The 25,416-nt window shown below is 42.5% G+C and overlaps 1 protein-coding gene across 3 annotated transcripts in view; it reads left to right on the forward strand.

Annotated features, from left to right (window-relative positions):
* Positions 1–25,416, forward strand: part of TRIM37 (tripartite motif containing 37) — a 51,407-nt gene that overhangs the window by 6,327 nt on the left and 19,664 nt on the right. For 2 of the 3 annotated variants that reach the window (XM_061605098.1, XM_061605099.1), the window contains 13 exons: positions 1,907–1,947; positions 3,088–3,204; positions 4,363–4,450; positions 6,500–6,622; positions 7,545–7,668; positions 9,062–9,129; positions 11,589–11,713; positions 12,209–12,259; positions 13,486–13,567; positions 15,235–15,311; positions 18,283–18,462; positions 19,136–19,250; positions 21,168–21,374. In XM_061605098.1, coding sequence (XP_061461082.1) covers positions 1,907–1,947; positions 3,088–3,204; positions 4,363–4,450; positions 6,500–6,622; positions 7,545–7,668; positions 9,062–9,129; positions 11,589–11,713; positions 12,209–12,259; positions 13,486–13,567; positions 15,235–15,311; positions 18,283–18,462; positions 19,136–19,250; positions 21,168–21,374 — 1,398 coding nt within the window. The remainder of the gene's footprint in view (positions 1–1,906; positions 1,948–3,087; positions 3,205–4,362; positions 4,451–6,499; positions 6,623–7,544; positions 7,669–9,061; positions 9,130–11,588; positions 11,714–12,208; positions 12,260–13,485; positions 13,568–15,234; positions 15,312–18,282; positions 18,463–19,135; positions 19,251–21,167; positions 21,375–25,416) is intronic. The other variant, XM_061605100.1, reaches the window with a different exon arrangement.

Here is a 25,416-nt window from a genome sequence, read left to right on the forward strand (position 1 = left end):
ATGAGGGGCAGCAAGGCTCTTCAGATGTGTTCCTTAGATCGCGGGACATGTTTATTAGCATCCCCTTTCTGAAGCTATTTAAAGACATAGTCAAGGAAGAATGGGAACAGCCGGCCAAACCAAAGAAGGCCCACGTTTTGTCCAAGAAGCTGTACAGCCTTCCCCAACCGATAATGGACAGTCTGAAAGTTCTGGCCATAGATGAGCTGATATCGGCTTTGGGAGCCAAAATGGCTATCCCCAAGGAAGGGGACACCTTGTCTGACCCTAGCGACAGATGCAGTGATGCAGCACTTCGACATACACATGAGACTGCAGCTCTGGCTATGAGGGTGTCTGCGGCTAACTCCTTTCTGGCCCGAGCAGCGGTCAGGTGGGTCAGAGCACTGATGGAAGAAGTTCCATCAGACACCAGACATGTCCAGGAGGGACTTAATAAGCTAGCCAAGACAGTTGAATTTTTGGCTGACTCCTCCATGGACAGTCTGCAGTACTCTGCTTGTGCCCTAGGGTATGCGGTGGTCGTAAGATGAAACATTTGGCTTAAACAGTGGGAGGTGGATCACCATTCCAAAGCTAGCCTGTCTGTTCTCCCTTATGCGGGAGGGCATCTTTTTGGCAAGTCCTTGGATCGCCATTTGGTGGATACCAAAGACAAGAAGAAGGCTTCGCCCATGGCTAAGAAAAAGGATGAGGGCAAGCAATTTCATAGGAAGTCAGGGCAGTCCTTTCGTCTAAAAGCTTATTCTTCCGCATATAGGAACAACAGACAGGGCAGAGGTTCCTGGAGCTCTTCCTGGGGCGCAGCTCAACAGCAGCGCCGAATCTCTTCAGTGGAAGGTAGATTTGGTCAGCTCAAGCCCAACTCCAATCCGGTCTACTATTATTCCATATTCTTTTTCTGTCCCTGGTTTGCATGTTGCGTTAGTTCTTTACAATTTCTAGGTGGCCGGCTTTGCCAGGTCAGCTTTATCATGACTGGCAGTTAGAGGGTGGTTCCCTCCCCTTCCGGCTGGCCACCGTCTAACACTTTGTTGTAGTTTGAATCTGCCTACAGGAGGAGTTAACCCATTCCTGTATGCTCCACTCCCCTCAGACCAGAAGGACACTTCACAGTTAGTTCAACTTTAAATTAGTCAACTTAAGAAAGTAGGTGGAGAGAAAGTTTCTCATCACTTCCTGTTACCAGTACTCCCAAAAAAACCTCTCTGGGGTGTGGAGAGGGAACTTTCCCTAAATAATTAACTTTTGGAAGTTCAGGAAAGAAGAATTTCCTACTACCTTCCTCACACATGGTCCCATGTTCTTCCAGAAAACTCCAAACCTCTGTAAAAGGTTTTTTAGAGGTTGTAAGAGGCTGCCAGGCAGGGGTGGACCGATAACTTACCTTCAGTGAACTCTCCAAATTAAAGTATACAGTCTGTTGGGAACGGTGATCTCCCAGACTTTCCCAGCTTCTGTTTTTCCCTTTGTGAGTAAGAGAAATACAGTGTTCCAGGAGCAAAATCCAATTTTGTGTGAGTGGACATCGATTGATTGATTGATTGATTGATTGAATTTATTAGTCACCCATCTGGCTGGCTGTCCATCTGCTTGCGGAGTGAGCTTAAATGTCTTTTCCTCTCTTCACACCTTTTCCTTTTCCTTTCTACATCCCAAAACCCAGAGGGTTACCCAGCACTTCAGAGCAGATTTTTAGGGTGCCATAGAGGGCTGTAGGGTGGAGGAAGAGAAGGTGAAGTCCCTTTGTGTGAGCAGGTCTATTATGCTCCTGCATGGACAGCACAGAATACTCATAACTAACCTGAGAAATAAGTTCATATATGGAAAGACCTATGACATCTGTTTCTTCTAACATTTCTGACATTCTCCAGCCTTTTATAATATGCCTATCATTGTTTGACAGCGTTGGCTGACAGAACAAAGAGCTCAGTGCCCTCATTGTCGGTAAGCTATCTCTAAAACTGTTTTGTTTTAGATGGGGGCATTTAATTTTGCTTCACAGTTTAAGACAAAGATGAATGACAGACAACCTGTGGTCCAGATTTTGCCTATGAAACAATGTTATTTTGCCCCAGTGGTTCTACCAAATCAAGATGTGGTTAAAAACTTGACCTATTTGAAACCCATTTTCAAAAATAGTGTGAGAGAATCTACCACCTTAATGTTGCAGCTCTCTTTAGGCTCTGCTGCCAAGCACCTTTATTAGCTTGTTTTATTAATCGTGGCCAACCATTTCTCTTGTAAATGTGCATTTTATGATTACGATTTGTTTATTTTGTACTTGCTGGTCTTTGACCGAAATAAACTTATTTACTTATTTATATTTTATGTGGAGCAGCCTTTGCTAACCTAGTGCCCTCATCATTCTGGCTGGAACTGATGGGAGTTGTAGTCCAAAACATCTGGAGGGCTCTAAATTAGGGAAGGCTGGTGTAGAACATCACTGCCCAAAAAGTGATCTATTTCCTATGCCCCAAAATTTTCAAGGAACACTAAATTATTTGCAAGTCCTAGAGGAACATGAAATTATTTGCAACTCCTCACAAATCAGTTTAATCTGAATCTATGTGAGGTCAGGAAGGAAACTCCACTTTTTCGCATCAGTCACGGCTTCACTGATGGTCTCCCCCCAAACTCCTAACTGTGTTGATTCAGTAAATCACCCAAATGCTGCTAAAAAGTTAATACATATCCATTTTAACAGCATAAACACCAACCTCTTATTGGTTTATCCCAGGGCATAGGGAGCCTATACATGAATAGGGGGACGGAATATAAATATTTGCTTGAATATTCAAGGAGGATAAGGCTGTCATTAACTATGATGGCTTCGTTCTCCCCTTCAGTGCCACAGCCAGTATACATGCCTCTGAATACAAGTGGGGAGAGTGCTGTTGCTCATGAGTCCAGCTTGCGGACTTTCCATTGGGGCATCTGGTTGGTTACTGTGAAAGCAGGTTGCTGGGCTAGATGGGCCATTGACCTGGTCCAGCAGGGCTCTTCTTTTTCTAAAGAGCAGGAATTAGTTCCTAATTGTTAAACTGAATTCCTTGGCTCTAACTTGGGAAAATAAATTCCTTGCAGGGCCCCGCTCCAGCTACGAGAACTTGTCAACTGTCGTTGGGCCGAGGAGGTGACCCAGCAGCTTGACACGCTCCAGTTGTGCAATTTGAACAAACATGAAGAAAATGAAAAGGACAAGTATGTTGGATTAGGGGTCACCTTTAGACTTGAGAGTTCTCATGTGCCTTGCCTGGAAAATAAAAGAATTCTGTGTGTGTAACAGTTGTAGCCATCATGTTAAGGGCCTTATAGTGCAGCTAATTGACTGGGTCAAGGGTCCACAGTTTCAGCTGGCCTTGGTAGAAGCCAAGCCAAGTTTGTAGTTACTAGAACCCTGGCTATCCCCTTATCTCTGGGATGTTTGGGACAACCCCTTTCTGTCTTCTTCAAGTCTAATTAAGTCTAAGTCTCCAAGCTGTTTCTCCACTCATTAGATCACAAAGGTCTACACTGGCTGTGATGTAACAAATGAGCGGCATCCAGCATTCTCTACATGCAAGTTTAATATTGTGCAGCAGAGGAATCCAGTGCTGTCACTGCACTGTTGTGCAACAGATTGCGCAGTCTATCAGGCAACAAAGTTAACAGCAACCTGCTTATCTATTCTCTTGCGCAACAATGTTCCACTGGCGCAAAACACTTTACCAGTGGAACAAGTATACCACTAAATGATTTTAACTTAGCACTGTATTGGATACAACCCAGCCTTTTTATGTTGTTGTTATTATTATTATTATTATTAATATCCCACCCTTCCTACCAGTAGGAGCCCAGGGCGGCATATGTTGATTTCTTTGCTCCATTTCCTTACAAAATATTTCATATAGGAGTGTGGGAGTGATAGTATGAGAAGCACAAATGAAACAGGTTCAAAGATTTGGAGGATAAAGGGTGAATGAAAAACATCAAGGAAGAGAATAAGCGGACAATGTAAGGGGGCCTGTTTTTCCCTTCGTTTTCCCTTAGATGACCATGATGGGGAGCACGAGAAACTCCTGATGAACACTGACCATGTTGTAGGTTGTTTTAAGATGGTGGTATTTTTGTAGAAGAGATGAGAGATTCCCAGAATTTACTGTGAACGTGGTCCAGATTTTATTAAATGAGTTCATCACACACTGAACTTAAGGTAGTAATGTTTCTAATTTATAAGATTAGAAATGTGACTAAACTAGCTTCCAGAGCCTGACAAGGTGGCACTGAAGTTTTAAAAGTGAACGAGAAACAGGCTTGTGAAAGCCACTTCTGTGGGTGGGTGTTTTGCAAACTCTTTTGTATACTTTTTCTTCTTCAAAGGTGTGAAAACCATCATGAGAAGCTCAGTGTGTTTTGTTGGACATGTAAGAAGTGTATTTGCCACCAGTGTGCTCTTTGGGGTGGAATGGTGAGTAGCAGCGTAGATTCCTGCATATGCATGTAAAAGGATTGTATAACTTTGCTTTATTTAATGAGTCATATCAGCTAAGTTTTACTCAGAGTAGACCCATTGAAATGAATGGACCCAAGTTAATATTTTCTGTGGGTCTATTGGAAGTAGGACTACTGTTGGATACGGTCCCTTGTATATATGTGTGATTCTGGGTGAGTTGGGGGTTTTTTTGCTCTTACATAGCTTGATTGTTACTATAGTTATGGAAGAACATTGCTTATGTTTTCTTCATAGGAACAAAACTATACCTCATCAAATATAAAATTATTTAATTAAAAAACTAACTGGTCAGTTTTAGCAGATAAGTAACTTTTTTCCATTATTCAAATCTCTTATCTGTGGAACACCTAAGTAACAAACTCTGCTATAAAAATCTAGTGCAGGTCATTGATCCACCAGAAGAACCCTGAATATCGAGAGCAACCTCTTTCAGTAGAGAATGTTGTTGGTGTGGTTTTAGTTTTTTGACTGATGATCAGGCCAGCTACTATAAATCTATAAATGCCAAAGTGTTGTGGAGCCATAACTTTGTATTGGATTTTTCATGATCTCCCCAGGTGAAGAACACTCCAACTCAAAATGCATCGGGACTCTATATTAAATCATTCTGATACTTTCCAGGCTTGGTTGTATTTGATACTTTTCCCAAAAGTGCCTACCCAGGCCTTAAGACCTTCTACAGAGGTCATCTTAAGTGTGTTTCCTCTGGCTGAGATTCAGAGGATGCTAATGAGAGGGAGGGCCTTTTTGGCAGAGGCCTCCTGCCTGCGCAGTGATCTCCCCAGGGATGATTGCCTGGTGCTGGCCTTACCGTCGTTTTGGTGCCAGGTGGAGACTTTCCTCTTATCCCAGAACTTTTAGAATTTTTTTTTGCAGCTTCAGCAACTTTTAACATCTTCTATTGGAAGTATATTAGTTAATTAAGGCTGCAATGGGGTTTATGTGTGCTGCTTTTTGTGGTGATTGATGTGTTTATGCTGTAGGGGGATGGTTTGGAAAGAGCTAGTTCTCAGCTACAGTGTTTTATTGAATAAGAAAGGGCTTTATTCACTATTGGATGTGAATAGTATTTCAATAAGTTGTCTAGAGGCTTTTTTTTGTATAATGTGACTCATAAATGAAACAATTATTTTTGTTTACCCTTTTGGTTCATTCCAGCATCAGTGTTCAGGTGCATTGGTCTACATGTAGATCACACGCTTTTAGGTTCCATCAGCCCTATCTGTATTTTAGGTTAAAACTTTGCTCATTAGAATTTCACGTTTCTTCCTCTGACTCTTGTGACAGATGTTTGACGCTTGGAACATCCTTCTTTAAAATCTATTTTATTGCTGCAGAAAACAGTCACCTTAAGACAGAGCAGTGCAATGTTACTCTTCAACGAAAAGTGCAACATATTTTCACACTTCGACTTTTGTTACATTACATTCATAAGCCTACAGAGATCTGAGAGGATGAGAATCTTGAAAGAAATGGTCCAGATAGCCTCTTGACATAATTCTCTTTTAACTTTGGTAGAACTACCAAATAACAGCCTGTGCCCTACTCCACCCCCAACGAAGCCTCTAGGTTTACCTACTTTCTTGGAACATTTTTTTTACATTTACCCTTAATGGAGGAGGCTCAACCTTGACAAGGAAAAAGTCTTTTAAGCCAGCTGAATCCTGAATTAGGCTTCCCATAAGAGGTGTGCTTAGGGTAGCTAATTTAGCATTTTTCTGAAATGGTTTCTACATGTTTAGAGTGTCAAGCCAGTTTCTCTTTAATTAGCTGGAGCGCTGCACAGTGAATACAGAACCTCACTTCAGGCACTCACTTTGGACTCTGAATAGATTTCTGCAGGAAGTGTGACTGGAGCAGAAGCCAGATCCAAGGCTTGTTAATACATGAAAGGCAAGGGCTTTGTTCAGATAATATTCTGTGGGACTCTCTTTAGAAAGAATTGGGAAGTAACCTCTTGTGGCCTGGTGCAATTAAGCTGAAGTGTCCGTGTCTTTCTAACAGCATGGAGGACATACATTTAAGCCGTTAGCTGAAATTTATGAACAGCATGTCACAAAAGTGAATGAAGAGGTGGCAAAGCTTCGCCGGAGACTGATGGAATTGATCAGTTTGGTGCAAGAAGTGGTAAGAACAACCCTATTTTGGACCAATATTACACTGATGTTTTCATGATGTATTGATATTGGAACTATATATTGGTTAAAGGCAGGCAGCTTTTTACATCTGCAGTGGGCAGTTTTGCTTCATAGATCCTTTTAGCTGGGTTGTAATATGTAGATTTAGAAACTGAGGTCATGCACACCATACATTTACAGCATGTTTAACGCATGTTTAAAGCGCATGGCTTCTCTGACAGAATACTGGGAATTGTAGTTTAAGGGTGCTGGGAATTTTAGCTCTATTGAGGGGTAAACTACAGTTCCAAGGATTCTTTGGAAGAAGTCACATGCTTTAAAAGTATGGTGTGAATGAGACCTAACATTTTGGGGAGTGTATTCTGCTTGATACACAGCTCTTTAATACATTAAGTAAGGTATCCTTGCCCCTGTTGCTCTTCAGATGAAAAGTCTCCCAGAGCAGCTTACCACAGATAAATAAAGGAGAAGAAAGACAATCTCTGCCCTCACGATTGACATCTCAAAGACATGACACAAAAGGAAAAAGAGGGGGGGAGGAAGCAAGCTCAGGACCCAGTTCTTAAAAACTACTAGTTCTCTTTAAGTCACCAGATGGCACTCTTCAGAATGCAACACAACCAAATACGCTTGCAATATTAAAAAACAAAGTATGCATGCTACCTGCATTTGGGGATTGTTATGATGGATGTGTCTAGACAGCAGCTGTGTCTAATACTCATGTTGTCATGATGGCTAGCTCATGCTGTGTTCAAATGATCATAAAGGTGCTGATCGAATTATCTTAATAGTAAATCCATCAAAACATTTTACAGCTGTAGGGTAACTTTTACTTGAACAGGGCTACTGCAGTATAGGTGGTCTGCAAATTTCCCAGCAAGCAGTAAACTAATGCCATGTGTGTCTTCCAGGAAAGGAACGTAGAAGCAGTACGCAGTGCAAAAGATGAGCGTGTTCGGGAAATCAGGAATGCAGTAGAGATGATGATTGCTAGGTTAGACACTCAGCTGAAGAACAAGCTTATAACACTAATGGGTAGGCTTGCTTTTTCCTTTGTTAAAATTTGGAGCAGGAATCTTGGTCTTGGTGAAACTGTTGCCTGCTTGGGATAAGAGTGATCCAGCTTGCTCTGTCCCAAGAGCTTGGTGACAGTTAAGACATAGAAAGCAAAATATATTGAGGCCTAAAATAAGTTACACTTGGATAATTAAAACAGTACAATGTTACTTATATAAGACTGTTCCCCAGAGTTCTTTACATTATATCTACAGCAAGGATGGCCCTCCAGATGTTGCGGAACTACAACTCCCACCTTACCTCACCATTGGCTGTGCTGGTTGTGGCTGATGAGTGTTATAATTCAGCAATGTCTGAAGGGCCACAGGTTAACCAGCCCTGCTTTAGGGCAGTTGCTATATCCTGAAGGAACACTTGTCCCTGTATTGGCCTTCCTGGGCTTTAAGAACAGTGAAGGAGTCTCTTCTACATGTTCTAGTGCTTAGGGAGGCTTGCTCAGTGGTGACAAAGCACAGAACATTCTCTGTAGTGCCATTGGGCTCTGTTTGTGGAATGCTCTCCTTTTGCAGAGCACTGACACTGTTGGTGTTTCACCACCAAGTGAAGACATACCTGTTTCCTCAGGCTTTTTAGGTCGTTTAATGAGTGATGGTGTTCTATCTTCACTGTCTTTTAGATTTTTTTCAGCTGCCTCTGTTCGTTGGGTGTTTACAGAATTGCTTTTACTGATGTTTGTTACCATTTATTTATTTTATGCTTTACCCCATCCTCATATTGGTCATCCTCATATCAGCAGAATGTGGATTTTTTTAATAAATAAAAATAGATAAATATATGCAGGAAGAGTAGGATAGAATCTACCAAGTGAGTCTATGGCTGAATTTCATGAATTTATGCTCTTAAATATTATGCTAAATCAGCTCTCTTAATTTTCCCCTGTAACTTTTAAAAGGGAGAAACATTAAAATAGCCAGATACAGTGAAGCAAAATACACACACACAAACTGATTTACAAAACAGAGGTTTTTGTTGTATTAACAAAACGTTTCAGCTTCCGCCTTCATCAGCTGCCAACCTACAAATGCCGTTACAAAGGTGGCAGTTATAGAGCTTTGAGGATGGAATGCTCAGAGGGGCTTCATTTGCAGAAGCTGAATAGTGGTGGTACTGTCCTCCAGGTTCAGGCTAAAAAATTAACAATAAAAACCTCTGCTTTGTTAATCACAGTTATGTGCATATATTTTTAGGTGATTAACGGAATCCTTATAGGGATCCAGAGCAAGCTCCGTTTTTAAAATGTAGCCTTCCAAATTTTGTAAATGTTTGGGTTGACAGTAAAACCCTAGGACAGTTTTACTTAAAAGGCTATGGTTACTTGACTTTGGCTCTCTTATTTTCTTGGTTTAAACAGGCCAGAAGACATCACTGACCCAAGAAACGGAACTTCTGGAGTCCCTCCTGCAAGAAGTAGAACACCAGGTGATGGGAACAGCTGGGTTTTTTTTTTTACAATAATTTTTATTCAAATTTTCATAAAACAAACAAAACAAAATCATAAAACATTCAAAGACAAAAAACAAAACAAAACAAAAATGATTAAACAAAAAAATAAAATGTTGACTTCCCATTTGTCGCAGATCAGTTATAGGTCTACAATATATAACAATCCTGTCTGTTAAGTTATATTATAAAATCACTTTCCTCCAGTAGTTATCTTAATTATCAAATCTCATAAACATTACTTTATTCTTTCCACAAAAAGTCAAAGAGAGGTTTCAATTCTTTAAGAAATATATCTATCAATTTTTCTCCAAATAAACATGTCGATTAATCCATCTCGTTAATAATAATAATAATCTTATTGTCATAACCATAGTCCAAATAAACATGTCGATTAATCCATCTCATCAAAATCTGTTAGGTCCAATAATTTCAATAGCCATTATTCCATTATCCATATTAATTCCATCTTCCATCTTCAATAGTCCTGTTAAGTCCAGTAATTTCAGTGTCCAATCTTCCATTATCAGTATTCCATAATAATCTTGCTGTCATAGCCATAGTCATATAATAAGAGTCTGATGGGAATTTCCTCTATCCCAAATATTTTCTTGCCATCGATTCTGAATAAGTTGCTGAAATATTGTTGTAAAGTCATATCTCTGTTCTTTTTTACAAAATGCACTGGCTCATCTCTTGAGAGTTTTTCCATTGTCACATGGCTGCAGTTAATTCCATAGATTTTCTCTATATCAAGCTCCATCACGTCATTCCAGTCCAGAAAATTATCCAAGCCATTGATAACTTTATCTCTAATATCTTCATTAATTTCTTCAGAGATAACGCTAAATTCCAAACAGTAGATTTTATTTATAATATCCATAAACTCCAGATCTTTTTCCAATTCCACATTTGTTCCAATCTCCAGGGCTTGTATCTTCCCTTTATTTTTTCTTTTCTCATCTCTGATCTCATTCTCCTCTCTCACAGGATCCCCTATTTCTTTAAGCTCCTGCGTCATTTTGCTCAGTTCAATTTTCAGCTCCTTACTGCCCTGTCGCAGGGTTTGTTTCGTTATCTCAATCTCATCCATTATTTTCTGAAACATAATTACTTCCAGATTCTCAGCCACTTTCTTGATTGCCATTTTTAAAACCACGAAAACAAAACAAAACAAAAATAAAGAAGAACCACTTCTTATTTCAGCAACAATTGGGTTAATATTCCAGGCTTGATGACATCACAGTATAAACAGAGCAGCCTGCCTTATCTCTCTATGTTCAAGAATACAAAACAAATTTAGTTCCCAGCATCAAAACAGTTAGTGGCGTTGTGAAGAAGCAGATTCGTCAAAATAAAATAGACCAAAAAGAGAATAGTCCCAGACAATATAATGTTCCAAAGTTCATATTTTTTATTTTTTTCTCCTCGGAATAGAAATCCCTCTTCTGTTTATATCTTTAGAATGCACTTCCAGGACAGCTTTTTGCAATAGAAACAGAGATAAGCCGTTAATTTCGTGAATAACAGAGAAGAGTTATAGCTCACCCAGAAGTTCTTTAAAGCTGATTCATTTGACAAATCTCTTTTTGCTGCAACAATTTAAACCAAGTAAAAAAAATAATAGAAAGAAGGGTGCTTGCCTGTTAGTCCGTTTTCTCTTTGAAGAAAAGATAAACGTATCGCATTAATCAGATAGAGCTTGTTCGGAAGTCCGTCCGGCATTGCTGGCTGGACCTTTTCTCATAAATTAATGAAATCCAGTCCTCCCAACAAAAACAGGCTTTTGAGGTTGATCTCTACGTTTCTCCCTGCCCGGGAGAAATTTCATCAGTCAAAAAAAAAATGTTCTGACTGATTTATATCTGAATAAGCTTCTTCTGAGGCGGGAGCCCTTCTCAAAAGCAGGCACAAGCGAAGTCACCCTTCCTGGAAGTGGAACAGCTGGTTTGAAGCCCTTTGAGGAAGTCTGAGCTACTTGCATCTGTCTATTCTCACTAGCAAATAGCATGGATTTCTGGTCTGGACTTGGATTTATGTTGGCTGCATGTAAATTCTGGGAAGAATATCCTAATCTTGGATTTTTATATGCTTGGTATTCTTAGTATTTGCAAAACTAATAACACATTTTGTGTGTGCATTTGGAGTAACAGATTATTACTTGCCTTGTCCTTCTGTTCTAAAGCTCAGATGCGGCAGAAATATTGGTCTCTTGCTTGGCAAATTTAAATCCTGTTATCTTCATTGGTTGCCTTTCCTAGAAGTTTGAAGTTTACTATTTAGATATTACTGTGCTAGACCTTAGTCCTCTCTGTTTGTCTAGACATTGCTGCTACAGCTGAAGTTTAGCAAAGATTTTGTTAATATATTAAACTGCTTAAAAATGCAACCTAACTTGGTAAATTTATTGACAGCATATGTTTGTTCCTTCTTTACAGCTACGGTCATGCAGTAAAAGTGAGCTGATATCTAAAAGCTCCGAGATCTTGATGATGTTCCAACAGGTCCACCGGAAGCCCATGGCCTCTTTTGTCACCACACCTGTCCCACCAGATTTCACAAGGTACAGTCTCTAGTACTTTTTAGTTGGCAGGTTTGTTGTGAAAGGCATTTGAGCCCTATTCACACAAGTCTCCAAGCATATACAGTACATCCAGATTGTATGCCAGACCCACAGCCTACTTCCCTATGAAACAGTTACCCACGGAGAGCTCAGGAGTGGGCTGCAGGCTCCATCTCCCTCAGTGAAGGTAGAATCAAACACCTGACTGCGGCCAACTTACTGACTTTTAGTCTCTCTCTTGATACTGCCAGATAGAATATAGCCCTTGTTTGTTCAGAATGACTGCATAATTCTAGGGGTATGATCACTGCTGTAACAAGACGGGTGACCTAACAAGCTGTTACTATCTCTTTCAAGAATTTTGTGAGTGAACTTTGGACACTTCCTAGAGTTTTTTAGGGCCACCTGTAAAGTGCCTTTTGTATGCCAGTTATATTCTAAGTAAGTAGCTCTTATATACTCTTCATGACTCCCCTGTTATTTTTCTCCCTGCAGTGAGTTAGTTCCTGCATATGATTCAACTACCTTTGTCTTGGAGAACTTCAGGTAGGGTGCGACTTATCAAGAAGTGGGATTCTAGCTTGCTTGGGTGTGATCTTGATCACACCCCGTGAACACATGGGGCTGTATCTACGATTTACTTAAGAGTAGATTCGTTGACGTTAATGGTCACAAGTTAGGCTGTAATCCAATACATGTCTTCTCAGAAATAAGCTCCACTGGGTTCAGGTAAGTGTGTACTGGATTGCAGCCTAAGTCATGTCCCTTATTTTCATTGGCTTTACTCTGAGTAGGACTAACATTGAATACAACCCATAAAGTTTGAAGCTAATGTGTTTTGTGTGCAAATCTCCTGCTAAGGGAGGAGGATCTTTCATCCCCTGCTAGCACCTCCTTCTATTGTTGTTTCTGCTATGGGGACATATTCAAATGTTGAACAGTGTCAGCTTGTGCAACAGGCTGGTCCCCCTCAGAAGAACATAAATGGTTCTCCAGGATCGATTTATGTAACTCAGCTCACTTTTCCAGCTGGAGCAAAAGATTAATTTGATCTGTATGATAACTGGGGACCCAAAATTTGTTTTCCGAAGCCAGTGTCAAACTCTGAAGTCAGAGTTTCCCATACTGTATGTTTGCAGGTGCTGTTTCTTTATCACCTGTCTGACTGGAGGGTGCTCCTGAGCATGTGTGGAGTGCATTTATCCAACACCAAATAACCACAGTGCATCTAGATTCTGTAGGCAGGACTTTTGTGTTCCCACAGCAGGTAGCCAATATGATGCCCTCCAGACATTGTTGGACTCCAGTTCCCATCAGTCCTAGTCACCGTGGCCAGTGGTTGTGGATGGTAGGAGTTGTAGTCCAACATCAACGAGAGGGCACATGTTGGCTACCCCTGTCTTAACAGTCTTTTTCCAGGTAGGAGGTTGTGGGGTCGAATTAATTATAAGGAAATATGAAGTGTACTTTGAGGTGTGAAAGAGAGAGACAAGTATTGGGGAGTTAATGATAAAAGCATTTGAAGAGTAGTAATGCATGAGGATAGCATGAGAAAAAGAATGTTTTTGAGCAATGGAATGGGAATTAAGAAAGAGAATTCTAATGGCATGTGTTGAAAGAGTGGTTGTAATGAGGAATTGCTTCATAGTAAACTCAAAGCTGATAATATACTTTAAGAAACACTTGCTCTTTAGAGTTGAACATCCTCCCATTTGTATTGAAGGGCTTACTTTAACCTCTGCACTGAATATTTATTTCCAATGTATCAACAGCACTTTACGCCAGCGGGCAGATCCAGTCTACAGTCCACCTCTTCAAGTTTCTGGGCTTTGCTGGAGGCTAAAGGTTTATCCAGTGAGTGTGGTTGATAGTATTCACAAACAGCTACTGAAATCTCACCTGTATCTGAAATCTCACTTGCTCTAGGTGCACTGTGATATTACTTGCCCTGCAGTGTTTTTATTTTTATGGGTAGTCCTGAGGTACAGCTTGCAGAAATTGAGAACTTCAGTCCGTCTGTTAATTACCTGGAACTAATATTTTGGTGAATGTAAGGAAAACATAATATGGGGAATTGAGAAAAGACACCCTGCCCACACACACACACTTGACATGGCAGGGATACACCAGAAGAAAAGCTATAGATAAAATGACAAGTTTTGTAACTTTTTCCCTTAAAAGCATCTTGTATATTGCAAGTGGTCTATGTTCTCTACCAGAGATGGAGCACAAGTCCCTTATTTTTTAGGCCACTCACTTCAGAGATACCATTTAATGTGTTGAATTTCTTCTCTTAGTTGCAGCATGTATCCAGTTTCATGTTTGGTCTATTTGCTACATGCATAGCAAATATTTGGAACTGGATGCATCTGTAAAGGAAATGCATAATAGGCACAGGAGGCAAACAAAAAATAGTGGTCTTGCATTGACAGGCTACGTAACCTTTATTTACTTGTTTCTTTATCCCAAGGCACCCCTGATTCAGGGTTGTTCACATGTGAATTTCAAGTCTGTAGCTTAACTCTTGCTATGAGTTGACCTCTTTGCAAGACATTTGAAGCATCAGCTAATATTGCATTATGTGGAAAAGCCAAAAAAATCTGTGTTCAGGATATATTATGCAGGTTAGAACTTTGAAAAGAGCTTTATGTAGCTTCTGCTCTCAGCCAATATGGGGAAAGAAAGAGACTTCCAGTTGAGGATGCCTAGTGGGTAGATGAAGGGACAAAGATCAGAAATCTTAAGAGGGAGTCAGGTACACATGTTTATGTGCCAGAAACTCGTCTCCCATTCCCCCTGCTAGTTTCTAGATCTTTAGGAGCTACTGACAATATTTTCAAGCAATGAGGTCTAGGAGAAATGCCCAGCTGTTAAAAATGTAAGATAAGGTCATCACTCACATTGCCAGGATGTTGAAGAAATCTCTAGAATTTGTGGCTGTAAATATTTTGTTGAACCATGTTCCTGTTGTGTGTAGTCTAACTGGGGAGCAAAGTGCCTGGCTGTTGAGGACACTCATTCATGACAGCAAAGAGGCTGGTGCTCCAAGGATGGAAAGAAAAAACCCTATGCCACTGGTTAAGCAATGGACTGAAAACTTACCTGTATTGGCAGCAAATGAAAGGGCAGGCTTCTGGCACAGACAACAGGAAGGAAAACACTTAGACATTTGGATTCCTTATGCCATCCTATTTGCATGAAGCAGCATCGTGCAACTGTATACTATGTTTATTTGTCACATATTCCTCCTGCAAGGCACCACTGGGCAGCTAGCAACATAAAACAGTATTTCAGTCATAAAACATGTAAAACACCAAACAGATCCTCATCAATAAAAATAGAACTGAATAATACCTCCCTAACAACAATTACACCCCAAATGCCTGGACAAATAGATGCGTTTTCCAATTGTACCATATTTTCAGTCGTTGCAGGAAGCTGTGATATAAACTCTGAAATCTTATACGATGGCTATTGGCACATTATAACAAGCTGTCTTGCATTTGAACTTGTTTTTAAAGGATGGAAATGGAGTGGTGCGGGGCTATTATTTATCTGTGTTTCTCGAGCTGTCAGCTGGATTGCCAGAGACATCCAAGTAAGGACAACTGTTAAGCTATTTCCCCTTGTGTTTCGAATAGGGTTGCATTCTGTGTCAGTGGTAATCTTGGAATAAGAAAGCAGAGAGACTAATTATTGAGCAAAATATATGATCAAACTTCTGTCTTTTCGAAACCAAATCATTCTGTACTGAACAACCCATCACCAGGATGGTGTTCCTCCAAAATTGCACTTGGGCCAAAGAGTCCTTTTCGTGTGTGTGGAAAGGGCTTTGATCCAGCACAGGGTGGCAGTCCTTGCTTGTTCCCCTGCAACCCCCCCCCAACACTTCCCATGCTAATCTTGGCAGTCCCCAGTCCTCTGGAACAGGTTTTTCTGGTATTCTAGGATGTTTCAGAGCAAAGTAGAATTGATGAAAATCTCCTTTCTCCCAATTGGATCAGAGCTTATTCTGCAAGTAGGATTCCTTTTGTTTGCAGAGGGACAGATCTAAGTCAGTGTGGTGCTTCCTAAAACATTTTTCAAAAAAAGATTTTTGTTCTATGTTCAGAATTGCAAAATATTGGCACTTTTGTCACGCTCTCCTGAAATTGAGTCATTTCAATTTTTTTGAAGACTGCATAGATACTGTGACTAAAATTCTGTGCCCAGCAATCCAAAAGCAGGATTTTGTCACCTGTGTCAGTCATGCAAAGTGAACGTGTCTTACATAACGAGCGTTGCATTCTTCTGTTTTGTCTAGTCATTTGAGGGCGGGTGGACAAGGAGTTGTGCAGGGCATGACTTACCCACTCAGTCTTCCTCTGCCACCTCTTTGGTTGCTGAAACTTCACTAAGCCTTATCCTTTGTGGGAAATGCCATGTTCCACCTGCACTGTTGGACACAGTATGAATTCCAGTTATGGGAATCGCAGCTGGGCAAAGTTCTGTTATGCTCAGGTCTTGTTTGTGGTTTCCCACTGGGGCATCTTGTTGGCCTCTGTGAGAACAGAAGGCTAGACTAGATGAGCCTTTGGCTGAATGCAACAGCCAGGCTCTTCTAATGTTTTTATGTTTATGTTAAGCATATATTTGTAACCATGTAATGGCTGGAAACTTTCTTTTTTTAAAAATCACAGCTTTTTTTGTTAAAAGGAAACCTTAATCCTGCTCTTCTGCAGAGTTGCGCATGCGCAACCCCATTTTTCTCATTTATCAGTTTTTACCATTATGCTTTTATAGTGTACTTTTGTTACAAAACACACCATTTATGGAACTCTCTGCCACAGCACCTGGCGGTGACCAAAAGCTTAGATGGCCTTAAAATCTAATTAAATTAGACAGCCACTGTGGAGGAGAGGTTTGTCAATGGCTGTCCGTCGACATGGCCAGACGAAACGTAATCTGTGGTCAGAGATAGCCTAGCTCTGGACACCACTTGCTTGGGAACAACAGTGGGAGACGCCTGCTGCCCTCATATCTTGCTTGTGGGTTTCCCAGAGGCATTGGGTTGGGCCTAGGACACTTAATATATATTCATATGCCCACCCTGAACCCCTACTCTGTTCTTACAATTGTAATTTTTAAGCTGTTCTCAGTGTTTTATTTTAAATTGTTGTGACCCACCCTGAGACCTGAAGAGTGTGTAATAAATCAAATTAATAATAATGATAATAATAATAAGAAACAGGGTGCTGATCCCTGTGGTATCTGTCCATAAGTCAGACACACAGTATCTCATTGTGCTATACTGTAAATGTGACAGCTGGCTCTAGCCATTAACAATGGCTACTAAATACTTTATTGGATATTTTTGAGGGTGGATGACTATTGGCTTAAATGCCCACTGCCTGGGGGGGGGGAGTGGCTTAGGTAATTTAGTTTCACAGTCATCTTTGGCAAGAAGGGAATATTTGACCGAGGTGTTCTGCTGAATTTGCTCTGCCTGTCTTCCAGGTAAAAGAGAGGCTATCTTCCAAAAATGTTAGTTCACCAAGAGTTTGGTCTCTGAGCAGGTTTTGAAACAATGATTTGGATTCAAACTTGAAAGTCTTCATAATGGCCACAGTCAGATCGTGTACTTGACAAGGAACTGAGCCTGTCACTCTCAGTCTAAATAGAAATCCTGGTTGCCAATCCTAATTTTACAGGAGCTGGTTTTCATCTCTGATTGCTTAGAGTTTGGGGAGGTAAACTATAGCTAACAGAGTATTCTTTAAAGGTCTGCAAAATAAGAAGTAAAGGTTGTCTCTTCATGTTTTAAATAATTTTGATTGTATTTTAATCCTGAAGGCATCACATCATCTGTAGTGGCCCCAAACCATCCTCTTCTGCACCTTTTCAGCCTTAGCTAGTCAGCTTCCCATTTCCAGTTATGTAGCATTTCATAAAAAGTAAAATTGAAATAATGCGTTGCATCCAGCACTTCCATACTCAGAGTAGTTCTACTGAAATTGGTGGACTTGGAGTAAGTGTAACTTAAGTCCATTGACTGCAACGGGTCTGCTCTGATGAAAACTAGTCCAACAACAACAGGAGGGCACCAGGTTGGCAAAGCCTGCAGTAGACGATCGCAGGTTTCTGGCATTGGTTGTCTGTCAGTCTATATAGCCTTATCCATGTACATTACGACATTTTTTTAAAAAAAATATCCCAGGGATATGTCTATTGCCTCGTCAAAGCTGGTCTTTAAAAAAAACTTAAACAGTCTGAAGACACATTTATTCAAGTCTGCATTTGGATGAATTGTGCTGCTACAGTTTTGCTTGTTACTTAATTGTATTTTCCTGTGTGTGAGTCTTGCAGGCGGCCTTTGTGAAGGCAGTGTGCCCTGAAAGGCAGGTTAAAAATTTTTTTAATGAATAAAAGCTTGTAGAAAGATGATATGCTTGGTATTTGATAGCAAACATGCCTTGTATTGGGGCGGGCACTATAAAAATAATAAGTGTTAATACATGCTTCTGTATAAGGTCATGGTCTACTGTTGGTTGACTTAGTTTCTGCTTGCCTGTGGCATTCTTGTTTTGAAGGTACGAATACCGTGTGGAAATGGTCCACCAGTCCACTAATGATCCTGCTAAAAATATAATTCGAGAATTTGCATCTGACTTTGAAGTTGGGGAGTGCTGGGGTTACAACAGGTTCTTTCGACTGGACTTGCTTGCTAATGAAGGCTACTTAAACAGACAGAATGACACTGTCATCTTAAGGTAAGGGAGAAGCCTATTGTGCAGATGCTGTCAGGATGCAAGATCATTATAGATGGACTTTTGTGGGATGGGCGGTAGAAAAAGGAACCTCTTGGTGCTACATCCTAAATTCCGTGGGAGCAACCTTCTTCTCCCATCAGTCATGTAGGGTTGTGCTAGTGAGAATGAATGGTGAGAAAATGAGCTTAAACATTTTTAATAGGCCTGCCTTGAGTTTTAAAGAATTTTAGCTGTGTCGTCATTGCCTTTTAATCCGTTTCCATTTAAATAGATATGGCCAAACCTCCAAAGTGATCCCTGGGGGAGGCAGGGGATATTGATGTATGAGAACCCAGCAGCAACTTAGTCCTCATTGCTACAAGAAAGGGTTGTAAATATAATTTTCATCCCAGTTATAGTAACGCTTCTGAACCAAAATAAACAAGGAGGTTGTGACCTTTCAGCTTTAGCTGCTTTAATTTACTGACTTAAATTTGTAACCCCAATTTTTACAGGCAAATGGGATGGAGGTGGATAGCTCTGCCCCTGCTTTTCTAGACCCTGCTCTTTAACTGTGGTGACACAGGCTTGCTGTAGTAGCTTGGCAGAGAAACAGACTGCTAACAGCAAATGTATTATTCTTGCATGGAACTTCTTTAAGCATTGTTAAGTCTTCCCCCCTTCCCCTCTAAAGGTTCCAGGTACGTTCACCCACCTTCTTCCAGAAATGTCGGGATCAGCACTGGTACATTTCTCAGCTGGAAGCTGCTCAGACCAGCTATGTCCAACAAATAAATAACCTTAAAGAGGTAAGCAGCGCAGTGATGCATAAATGGCAATTGTTAAGGGAAATTGGGTAACATAGCCATTGACTACAGAGGTAACAAATATTGGGGCAGGTATATTAGGATGATTTGAATAATGAAATCTTGGATATTATTCCTTTAGTCTGTTGTCTTTCACAGACCTCTGAGAGTTGAGGTGCACTTCTTTAGTAATTTAAAATTGGAGGCATGCTTCAAAAGGTTTACCCTTAGATACCTAGGACGCTGCCTAGGTCGAGCCAGACCAACAGTCCATCTAGCTCAGCATTGTCTACACAGACTGGCAGCAGCTCTCCAGGGTTTCAGGCAGGGGTACATTCCCAGCCCTATCTGGAGATACTGAGGATTGAACCTGGGATGTCTTGCATGCAAAGCATGTGCTCTACCCATTGAGCTACAGCCCCTCTCCAGATGCTTTTGACAGAGTGCCCCATGATATTCTGATTAGCAAGCTGGCTAAATGTGGCCTGGATGGAACAACTATCAGGTGGATCCACAGTTGGCTACAGAATCATACTCAAAGAGTGCTTATCAATGGTTCCTTCTCAAACTGAGGGGAGGTAACGAGCAGGGTACCACAGAGCTCAGTCCTGAGCCCAGTACTCTTCAACATTTGTATTAATGATAGAGTTGAAGAGGTGCAGGGAATGCTTACCAAATTTGCAGATGATACAAAACTGGGAGAGATAGCCAATACTCTGGAAGACAGAAACAAAATTCAAAGGGATCTTGATAGGCTGGAGCATTGGCCTGAAAACAAAAGGATGAAATTTAACAGGGATAAGTGCAAAGTTCTACTCCCAGGAAATAGGGGATACTTGGCTCAGCCATAATACACGTGAGAAGGATCTTGGGATTGTTGCTGATCACAAGCGGAATATGAGTCAACAGTGCGATGTGGCTGCAAAAAAGGCAAATGCTATTTTAGGCTGCATTAACAGAAGTATAGTTTCCAAATCACATGAAGTACTAGTTTCCCTCTATTCGGCAGTGGTTAGGCCTCATCTTGAGTACTGCGTCCAGTTCTGTTCACTGCATTTTAAGAAGGATGCAGACAAACTGGAGGGCAACAAGGATGATCAGGAACTGGGAACAGAGCCCTATGAGGCATGTTTAGCTTTGAGAAGAGAAGACTGGGGAGAGAGGTTAGCACTCTTCAAGTACTAGAAAGGTTGTTCCATAAAGGAGGGCCAGGATCTCTTCTCGATTGTCCCAGAGTGCAGGAGATGGAATAATGGGCCCAAGTTACAGGAAGCCAGAGTTTGGCTGAACATCAGGAAAAACGTCCTGTCAGAGCAGCATGACAAAGGAACCAATGGCCTCGGGAGGTGGTGAGCTCTCCGACACTGGAGGCCTTCAAGAGGCAGCGGGACAGCCATCTGTCGGGAATGCTTTAATTTGAATTCCTGCATTGAGCAGGGGGTTGGACTTGATGGCCTTATAGACCCCTTCCAACTCTATGATTCTATGATTCTATATGTAAGAGTTACCTGCCATTGGGGGAACCTATTTCCGAATTTCTGTACAGAGTTAGTGTTCTGGGCAAGCTTTCTCTTAGGAAAGGTAAACCTGCTGCTGCATCTGTGCATCAGGAGTGACTGAATGATCCAGTTGCATCCAATACAGAGATGTGGCACAACTATCTATCCCCATGATAGGCTGATTACAGGGAGGAAAGGCCAGATCGGTGAATCATAAAGAGGTGCAGTGGGTATTTCCTCTGAGTAGGTAATCTGGGGGTTCAGGAGCGTATAATTGTTTTCTCATGGTACACCATGTTTGGTCACCACATGGTTTGGGACCACGAGTTCACTATTATAAATGTCAGGTGCTTTAGAGCAGCATCTTCTGTTCTGTGTGTATTTGTGTGTGTGTTTTTTCTGTTTTCTACCAAATTTAAAGAGGCTTGCAATCGAGCTTTCCCGTACCCAGAAATCCCATGGCATATCTCCTCCGGATACTCATCTCAGTCCACAGAGTGATGATTTCCTCGAAGTGAGGCCAAAGAAGTCAGGCCCAAACTCGGAAGTGCTTCTTGAGGCTGTGGCCAGCGCAGCATCAGTCAGAGATGCTGAGGAGGAGGAGAAAGCACAGTATGAAGACTTCAATGTGAGGATCTTCCTCTCCTGCCCCCATATTCCCAGTGAATTTGCAGTAACGAGGAAATGTAAGAAGAGCCTGCTGGATCAGGCCAAAGGGGGCCCGTCTCATCCAGTATCCTGTTCTTGCAGTGGCCAGACCTGAAAATTGTAGCCAGCCTATTTTGCTAACTGCTATTCTGTTGTTAGAATTTCAAAATGGATTACACGCTTTTTGATACTAAGAGACTTCTGGCAAAGGAGACTTTTATGTGTGCTAAAAACACATACAAAAAAGTCTGTGCCTGGAACATCCAAATTCTGTGTTAAGTGTTGCTGCATTCTGCTGTTTTGCATAATATGTTCTTGTTTTGCTAATTGTGGGGAGTGAGACAAGGAATGATGGAAACTTTATTCATCAACTTCCTTTGGCTTCGAAGATTTCAGGATGCAGTTTCAGCCATATCTATCTTAATCTTTAAAGCCTAGACAATTTTTTTGAGCAGAGATTTCCAGGAAGCTAACTTCTTTCATGGATGCCAGTGAGGTCTCCACGTGGGTTATAGTCCCCAATCAGCTCGAGACAGGAACCTGTCATAATTTTTTCTTGGCTCCTCCCCTTCTTACTGAGGTGATGCCAGTTCTGTTCCTGTCTCAGCTCGGGCAACAACCTTTGGCTGTTTTTCTCTCACGTCTGTAGACTATCAGCCTACGGCTCCTCTATTTTCCTTCGTTCTTTTCTATACTTCTTATTAACTTTCTCTTCCTCTTTTCGTACCTATTCTTTCTCTCCTGGCTGAGATATGGAAGCACTGCCGTCTTCTCAGACCGCCAGGACAAAAACCCTTAGAGGAACAGGGCAGCACACAGTGGCTACTGCGGTTGGATCCCTGCGAGGCCATAAGGGGTCAGGGCAGCACTCAGCTCCTGCTGCAGTCAGTTCCCGGCCGCCGTCTGTCCCACAATCCCAGAACAAGAAGGGACACAAAAAATCAGGGCAGCACCCAACTCCTGCTGCGGTCAGTTCCCTGCAGATATTGGGCATGACGGCAACAGCTGCAGCGGACGCGCAACGTCCGGCCAGGGAGCATAGGCAAGAAGCCTCACGTCAGAGCCTGAATTTCGCTGCTACATCGCGGCACAGCTCTAATCGGGGCGGAGGCCTACTGTGCGAAGTGAGCCTTTCACCACCGCCTACTGCCTCTTCCAGCTCCCTAATGATTTTTCCCGCCGAAAAGGCGGCGGCGGCGGCCATCTTGAGTGGCACTCAAGAGACGTGTTCGATAGAGCCTGCAGTCCAGCGCCATCTACTGGAGCAGCCGGACGACAGCAGATCGGAGGATGAGGGAACGACGGAAGCCCATGGGCGGTATGGCCCCCCCGTCTCTCCACCCCAGCTCTCTCCTCAGCCTATGCCAGCTCCTTTAATAACCCCTTCAAAGACGCTGGCACAGTTGTTTTCACCTGACGTAATTCGGCAACTTAAGCAGGCACTATTAGAGGAGGTCCCACCATTTACTGTGATACCCCCCAATACTCCACAATGCCCACAGCCTACGGCAGTAGCCGCCCCCCCACCATGTAAGAGACCACGCCAGGTTGCCAGACAGCTTTCCCCTGAGCAGACTTTGGTGGCTATGGGTATGGGGTATTATGAGCGGGACCACCAGGATGCCCTATCAGAAATCGGATCTACAGGGTCCATGGATGACGGAGAATGGACCGATGCCTCAGAAACAGAGGCTCAAACTTCGGTCAGACTATTTTTGGAAGTTCATTTTGAACCATTGTTAAAAAAGGTGATTGCTTCCCTGGAGCTGACTGCTCCTTCTGAGGAACAACCTACCTCCTCCAGGCCAGCTATGGTACTGCCTACTGTTAAGACCGGGCCTAAGGGCATTCCGTGCCCACCTATGCTGTTGGCTAATATTCAACAGGAGTGGGAGCTACCGCTATACCCCAAAAGAGGGACTAACTGGGCTAATAGACTATATACCTTAGAACCCAGTGTTATGGAACAGTTGCGGGCCCCAGAGGTGGATGGGCCTATTACTGCGCTCCTGTCACATTCGATCTTGCCACGGGATGGGGATGCTCATCTCAAGGATCCCATACAGCGCAAGTCAGATCTAGCACTTAAGCGGGTACATGAAGCGACGGCTATGTCCATAAGAGCCTCTGTAGCAGCTTCAGTATTCTCTAGGGCATCACTGCTGTGGATTGAGGACCTAGCCCCAAATCAGGAGCTGGAGGTCTCCAAGTTACGAAAGTCCATTTTAAAACTCTCACGCTGCATGGCCTTCGTAGCAGACGCTACTATGGATTCCTCACAATTTGCAGCCAGGGCTATGGCCACGGCAGTGGTAGCCAGGCGCCTAGTATGGCTTTCACATTGGGATGCGGACAATGCATCCAGATTTAATCTAGCTACGGCTAAATATACAGGTGGGAAATTATTTGGGGAAGACAATCTGGCGGAGGTATTGGTGGACAATAAGGATAAAAAGAAAGTTCTGCCCTCACAGGGGAAAGAGGAAAGAAAGCCATTCTGACGCTATACTCCCACTTTCCAGACGCATTCCTTTCGTGGCTCAAGCCCCTTCTTCAGCAACAGACAGAGTGATTTTAGAGGCTCCCGTTTTCCCTGGCAAAACCAGAAGCCTCCACAGAGATTCCACCAGAATAGACAGCAGTCCTACCAGACTAGGCAGCAGCGTCAACCACAACAACGTTTCTGACTCTATACCTGTCGGAGGTCGACTCAATTACTTCCTAAACCAATGGCAGACAACAACAAAAGACAAATGGGTCCTGAGCATTATCAAAGACGGGTACAGACTGGAGTTACATCAGTATCCACCCCCACGTTTCGTCTTCTCACACAGACCGACATCACTACAAAAAACGGAACATTCCTAGCAGAAATAGAGCACCTTCTACAAATCTCAGCTATAGAACCCGTCCCCATGGACGAACGGTTCTCAGGAGTGTACTCCCTCTTCTTTTTGGTGGCAAAAAAGGACAGTTCATTCAGGGGGGTGCTCGACCTCAGGTTTGTCAACCAGTTCCTGAAACGCTGGACTTTCCGGATGGAAACTATAGCTTCAATCAGAGAGGCACTCCAACCCCAGGACTATTTGGCATCCATAGACCTCAAGGAGGCCTACCTGCACATTCCAATTCACCCCACGCACAGAAGGTTGCTCAGGTTCACATACGACAAGAAACACTTTCAGTACAAAGCCCTGCCATTCGGACTTGCCACGGCACCCAGGATCTTCACCAAGGTGCTGGCAGCAGCACTCTCAGGCCTACGTCTGAAAGGGGTGCACCTCTCCCCTTATCTGGACGACCTACTTCTCAGGTCTCAGTCGTTTACCCAGGCAAACAAAGACTTAAATCTTACACTCAGTTTCCTACAAAACCACGGTTTTTTAGTGAATGTTCAAAAGAGTCACCTCTACCCCACGCAATCACTTATACACCTGGGCACGGTGATAGACACCCTTGCTCAAACTATAACGCTGGCGCCACAACGAATCCGGGCCATCACAGACATAGCACGCTCCATACGCGACCAAACGAAATCAGACTTGATGCGCCTGGCAAAACTGCTCGGGATGATGGCATCATCTATAGCAGTTACACCGTGGGCCAGACTTCATTCACGTCCTCTTCAACATCTTCTGATCAAGTTCCAGAGAGACATCGCCTCGAGGCGACACCGTGTGATTGCCTTACCACACAAAGTGCGTCAGTCTCTCACCTGGTGGCATCGGGACTCGAATTTGTCCAGGGGGATCCCGATACAGGACCCGCCTCGCGCAATAATTACTTCAGATGCCAGCCTCTGGGGCTGGGGGGCTCATTATATGGATCTCTTTGTACAAGGACGTTGGAGTCCACCAGAGACAGCCAGGCCCATCAACTGGCTGGAACTGAGGGCAGCTCACCTGGCGCTGAAGCATTTCTTTCCCAGTCTTCACTACCCCGATGTATTGATCAAAACAGACAACACCTCGACCAGATCATACATAATGAGACAAGGAGGGACCCGATCCAAGCTCCTCAGC

Source organism: Rhineura floridana, chromosome 21 (genome assembly GCF_030035675.1).
Source record: "Rhineura floridana isolate rRhiFlo1 chromosome 21, rRhiFlo1.hap2, whole genome shotgun sequence".
In the NCBI taxonomy this organism is placed as follows: domain Eukaryota; kingdom Metazoa; phylum Chordata; class Lepidosauria; order Squamata; family Rhineuridae; genus Rhineura; species Rhineura floridana.